At 51.6% G+C, this 6,335-nt stretch overlaps 1 protein-coding gene across 1 annotated transcript in view; it reads left to right on the plus strand.

Moving 5' to 3' along the window:
• SIAH3 (siah E3 ubiquitin protein ligase family member 3) overlaps window positions 1-4,893 on the plus strand; it is a 60,602-nt gene extending 55,709 nt beyond the window's left edge. The window contains exon 2 of the mRNA XM_047755715.1: window positions 4,237-4,893. Within this exon, the coding sequence (XP_047611671.1) occupies window positions 4,237-4,893 (657 nt within the window). The remainder of the gene's footprint in view (window positions 1-4,236) is intronic.
• Window positions 4,894-6,335: the final 1,442 nt, after the last annotated feature.

The following is a 6,335-nucleotide window of genomic DNA, read 5'->3' on the forward strand; positions in this document are numbered from 1 at the left end:
CTCTCCAGCCCTGCTCCTCGCCCTCTCTGCCAGATCCTCTAGCCACAGCCACTGGGAACAATCTTCCTTCCTTCCTTCCTTGCTTCTTTCCTTCCTGTCTGTCTTTTTAGGGCTACACCCTCAGCATATGGAGTTTCCCAGGCTAGGGGTCCAATCCAAGCTGCACCTGCCAGCCTACACCACAGCCAGAGCAAAGCCAGATCTGAGCTGCATCTGCAACCTACACAACAGCTCACAGCAACACCAGATCCTTAACCCACTGAGCGAGACCAGAGACTGAACCTGAGTCTTCACAGATACTAGTCGGGGTGCATTGCCGCTGAGCCACAGTGGGAATTCCCATGGAACTTCTCATTTCTTAAACATCTCACGTTCTTTTGGATCCAGCTCTTGTTGTCCACTCCCGTGGCACACCTTTTGCCTATTTTGCTAAAGCATTCGCCCTTCCTGCTTCACCCAGGGTAGATGTCACTTCGCACTGACAATAGCTACCTATGGCCCCCCACTTTGTGTGCTCAGAGCCCCTACTGCAGCCCACATTTCTGCATTGTGCTGTGTTACACGTATTCACAATGAGCTATGGAGATGGGAAGTATTCTCAGCCTGGGCCGAGGCAGTGCACATGTCAGGGGGTGTGTATATTTTTGTCCAATGGCTGAATGATCGCAGACATATATTAACCCTCTTGGCCTCCGCCCATCAGTCTCATCAAAACTCAGCCCAGAAGCCCAACCTAGTAGGATCAGCAAACAACAGCAAGGAGGGAACTGAGACGTTTGTACACAGGCAGACATTCTCTCTGCACGGGTGAGCCTCTCTGGAGAAGCACCATCTCCAAAGGGAGCCAACCCTTTTCAATGCTCCTTCTGGGCTTCCTTCTGGTGCATCTCTGATTGGGTTTGGCCAATGGGAGGCCCTGGCAGGCGATTGGAGGGTGGGAAGAAAGAGGAGGGTCAAGGTGTTTCTTGCCCGCCCCTCCCTCCTTTCATTTCCCATCTCTGACACTAGCTGCACAGAACAGGACACAGAGTATGGACAGTGGATCTGGAGAAGGGCGTGCAGAGAATAACTAGCCTCAGGACCATTTCCGAGATGGGAATTTCAGGACGTTCTGTTCTCATGCATCCATGTTGGTGAAGCAGCCCCAGGCCAAGTGCTTGATTCGGGTCTGCATGGCCTTATGGGGGCCTGGGCTCAGCCCAGGGTGCCACCCAGGTGTGAGGGTCAGCTGACCAGGACAGAGACAGACAGCCATGGAGTGAAGAGAAAGGCCACCGCCATGCTTTGTCCCAAACCATGTCTAAATGGACATGCCATATTGATGGAACACTCGATGTGGTTATTAAAGCTCTTTGACAGGCATTGTTTCATTTGATCTCCTCATAACCCTTCGAGATAAATATTTTGCTAATGGAGAAACTGCTTAATCAAGGCTGCAAGACAAGTGAACAACGGAACAGACCGAAGCCGGCTGACATTTAGTCTGTGATCTTCCCAGGCTATGATCTGTATCACGTTTAACTGATCTGGGCTTCATTCCCAGTTGTACCCTTTTAATGCTGTGTGACCCCGGGCAAGTGACTCAACCTCTCTGTGTCGGTTTCTTCATCTATAAGACACACAAAACATGTTCCTCTCATGACTGTTATAAGCTAAAAAAAGAGAAGGGGCTTCTCAGAGACTGGGAGAGGGGACGGCGTTTGGGGCTTTCCATGAGAAGCCAACACCATGTCCTCTTGATCGAAACAGAAGATGCTGAGCTTCTGCCAGGCCTAAGACTGTTGAAAGGACCTGGGAGAGGCCCTCATACCTGGCTGATGGAGTGTGTGAGCCTGGGCTTCTCCTACAATCCCAAGGGATGGGAGGAACCTGCCCCCTCCTTCACCCACTGATTAAATGGTTTCAGCCACCAGCAAGCAGGTAGGAACGAAGCCAGATTTAGCTCTTTCTTTAAATAAGAAAATTGATCTTTTTGGTGAAAAATTAAATGAAATAATAACACCCAAAATACCTATTTTCCACAGTGCCTAACACTTAGTAGATGCTACATACTGATTAATTCCCTTCCCCGTGTTTGCGGTTGAGTCTGACTCATCACTAGCAGGATTCGGGAACACAGCCCGTTCCTGGGGACAGGTGAGCTCAGTGGGTGTGCAGGATGGGTGACCAGCCAGTAGCCGCCATGTAGGAGCTATGGGGAGGGAGTAGCTCCCCCTCCAGGTCGGCGGATTCCCCAGCGTCGGGGAGAGTGGAAGCCAACAACTGCAGAGCCGAGCTAGCGGGGCCCCCACTTGCCTCTGGTGTAGGGGATATCCCTGAGCACCCTGAAGAAAGGGAAGCTGACCAGGCCTCCGCTCAGCCAGGAGGGGCCCCAGGAGATTCAGACTCTGGCCACAGCAATGGTCAGTGAAAGACAGACCACCACCCATCACCCTGATCCTCTAGACACTGGGAAGGAACCAAGCCAGGAAGGCAAGTGCCCAGAGGCACCACGGTCCAGAGGGGGCTCCGAGAGCGAGGGGAGAAGGCACGCTCTCTGCCTGAGGGCAGCCCAGAAAAGCGGGCATGTGAGTGCCTCACTCCTGGAGCACCCTGCAAAGAGGCCACCTCCCCTGCACAGCCTGAATCCTAAGTGAAGATCCTACAGGCTAAATAAAGAAAAAGAGAACTCAGGGACGGAAGAGGGAGCTGGGATGGTTAGGGGCCGGGGGCTGCTGGGTTCAGAGTCGGGAGGTGTGAAGATGAATCCCAGCCTTTCACTCCCTCGCTTGTAGCCTTGAGCATATTACTCCTGAAGCCTGTTTCTTCAATCGAAAAATAGGAATCATAGTCCTCGTGCCACAGGGAGGATCTTGCCATAAATCATAAGTAATTAGACGCGTGCTAATGTCTATACCAACTACACTGAGAAATGCTGTGTTTAGGTTGCTCAGAGCCTGACCTCTAGCCCCCACCGGGTTCGGGTCATGGCAGTGCGCAATAAACATTTATTGATACTTGATCGGAAGGTGTCGCCACAGCTCCTAGAGCCTTGAGGGCATTTGTGGGCATGTTATCATGAGGACCAAAAGGTCAAGGGTGTCCAGGTTGGAAGCTGCCTGGTGCTGAGCCCCTGGCAGGTTATTCTGGAACAGGGAGCAGCCAGCAGGAAGGAGTGTGTCTGATGGGGCAAAGTCCCATGAGTCACAGGTGAGGCTCCCTCCCTGGGGACTGTGGTCCAGCTGCACACAATCAGCTCTGTGTCCCATAGTTGTCTTAGGAGCCAGGAAAAGGGCACCTCAGATCGTTCAACCCCTGACAGCACAGGAAGGACAAATGGGTATCTATCAAAACTTTGTTCTAAATGTAACAGTAATGCTAAAATAGAGGGAAAATCCATTGACCTCCAGTACCTGCACAAAAATATCAACAGCATCATTAAAGCAAAAAACAAATAAATTGATTTTTTGTTCTTTATGACTAATGACCATCAGAAAGAGGAAAGAGTTATCCAAAGATGAAAACTGCCTATTTGTTTGAGTATCCTATTAAAGAATCAGAAAGGCGTAAATATTGAGTTTTCTTAGACTGAGTTTTCAAAATCTCAACCACCCAAGGCATTCACCATGTCCCTTATTATTTTTAAGGTTTTTGTTTGTTTGTTTGTTTGTTTTTAATATACTCGTATGTTTGGATAATCTCTTCCTACAGGAGAAATCTTTTGAAGAGCTGCTCTTTTTTGAATTTTATGGCGGCATAAATTTTTAACTTCCATGGTAGATGGAAGTTCCGAGGCCAGGGATTGAATCTGAACAGCAGCTGCAACCTAAGCCAGTGTGGTCAGGTTCTTAACCCACTGAGCCACAGCAGGAACTCCCCAGCTTCTATTTTCAATTGAATAAATTCAGATTGTCCTGAAATGCAATGACATGGAGACGACTTCCAATGTTTCAGCATCTAGGTTTAGCAAAACATTCAAAACAATGAATTTTGTCTCATACAAATATTTGTCAAAACTGATAATAGCAAGTGTTGGCAAGGACGTGGAGAAATCAGAACCCTCTTATCTGGCTGATGGGAATGGTAAACGGTGCTGCCGTTTTGGAAAACCATCTGGCAGTTCTCATTTTTTGAGAAATAAAGCTTTCTGCGCCTGTCTTGGGGAGTCTGCTTTCCATACTCTGATAACAAGGGGAGTTTCAGCCAGGCTGAGAGACTGATCTCCAGGCCACTAACATCCTTCTCTGTCTCCTACAGTATGTGTCCAGCCGCAGGGCCGTCACTCAGAGCGCCCCAGAGCCAGGCAGCTTCCCCCCTCACCACCGCCACCACCGCCCCCACCATCACCTCCGCCACCACGCCCATCCCCACCACCTCCACCACCAGGAGGCAGGGCTGCACGGCGCCCAGGTGACGCCCTGCATGTGCCCCTTGTTCTCCTGCCAGTGGGAAGGCCACCTGGAGGTGGTGGTGCCCCACCTGCGGCAGATACACAGGGTGGACATCCTTCAGGGAGCCGAGATCGTCTTTCTGGCCACGGACATGCACCTGCCGGCACCCGCCGACTGGATCATCATGCACTCCTGCCTCGGCCATCACTTTCTGCTGGTGCTTCGGAAACAGGAGAGGCACGCAGGGCACCCCCAGTTCTTTGCCACCATGATGCTGATCGGGACCCCCACCCAGGCCGACTGCTTCACCTATCGCCTGGAACTCAACAGAAACCATCGGCGTCTCAAATGGGAGGCCACCCCGCGGTCTGTCCTGGAGTGTGTGGACTCGGTGATCACCGACGGGGACTGCCTGGTCCTCAACACCTCGCTGGCCCAGCTCTTCTCCGACAACGGCAGCCTTGCCATCGGAATTGCCATCACGGCGGCGGCGGATGTCTGCTCCTCGGAAGCTGAGACATGAAGCAGAGGCTGCCGGACGCTCCTGCGCAGCCACCGGAGATCCAGGACCGCTGCCTACGCCCTCGGGTCTCCAAACAGAGGACTCCAGGCTCCTCCTCTCTATTCTTCTCCCTCCTTCCTTCCTTTTTTTTTTTTTTTTTTTGTCTCAGGTACTTTCTGGTATTAGGTATTTGTCGGCCATGGGCATTATATTATGTAAACATCCTGTGATTCAAGATCCTGGTGTGATGTTGGTCCTGATTTGTTGGTATAGTTTTATAGAACGTTTTTAACCAGATTTAATCAGAATGGTGATTTCTTGCCATCCCCAGTGCCCTTCTGCTCTGCTTCTAAAATGAGCAAAAGTCACCAGGCTTAGGATCCAGTCATTTCTTCCTTCTCTCTTTAATCTACTTCAGAGTCAGCTAACTTGGAAATGTGTGCAGACAGCAGATTAGGGAAGGGGACCTGGCCAGCTCAAAGTGATGTATTTCAGACACGACTGGGCCACCTTCCCAGGAACCTCTGGGGCCTCGCTGCCTGGAAACAAGGAGATGGTGTCTCCGCTGAAAGCCAGGGCACCGGGCTGGAGAAGCCATCACTTGATGTTCCTGGGCTGATCCTGGGTTGATCCCTGGGTTGATGCCCTGGGTTGATCCTGGGGCCCAGGGACCCGGCAGAAGTTGAACCTCTTTCAGGTGGCTGCCATGCCCTTGCTCTCAGGCTGGGCCATCTTTTCCTGCCTCTGAAATCAAAGTCCTCTAGGGTTTGGTGCTTTCTTGAAAACCTCTTTGCCTTCCATCAAGCAAGTCATGGAAAAGGACGGGCAGGATGCAGGGGATGAGAAGCAGCGCCCAAAGCAAAGCATACCTCCATTTCCCACCTCTGGGAGGGAATTCTCTCCTGAGAGTTTCATTAGCAAGTTATAAAGTCCATCAGGCCTTTCCCTAGGGTGGAGCACTTGTGGATCAGGCAAAAAGCCCTCTGTGCTTTGACAGGTGATAAACCAGAACCATGATGCAGCATCAGATACAAGATCACGGAGGGTGCACCCAGGTCCTCTGACCTGGAGGGCTGGCCCTGTCTCTCACACACCTGGGAGGGTCCTGTCTCTTGTCCTTCTAAAAGGCTCTGAGGCCGTCTTCAGTGCAGATGCCAGCACATCAGGCATGCATCCTGCATGCTGTTGCAGTACGACACCAAAGGCCATGAAAATCCACAGCCAACACGCAGACGGCCTTCTCTCCCTCGCCTATCACAACAACGTGCCAGCCTCTCCTTGTGGAAGTCTCGTCTTTTGGAAGAAAGTAAGCATGTTCAGTCACACTGGCTCTTCCGATGGAAGCGCTACACCTGTGAGCCCTCCCAGTAGGCTCTCTTCCCCCTCCTTTTTCATCCTTTTCCTTTTGCCCTTGGCCACTCCCCAGTCGTAGCACAAGCACGCCCCCCCCCCCAGCCCCACAC

The sequence above is a fragment of the Phacochoerus africanus genome, chromosome 13, assembly GCF_016906955.1.
Source record: "Phacochoerus africanus isolate WHEZ1 chromosome 13, ROS_Pafr_v1, whole genome shotgun sequence".
Classification (NCBI taxonomy): domain Eukaryota; kingdom Metazoa; phylum Chordata; class Mammalia; order Artiodactyla; family Suidae; genus Phacochoerus; species Phacochoerus africanus.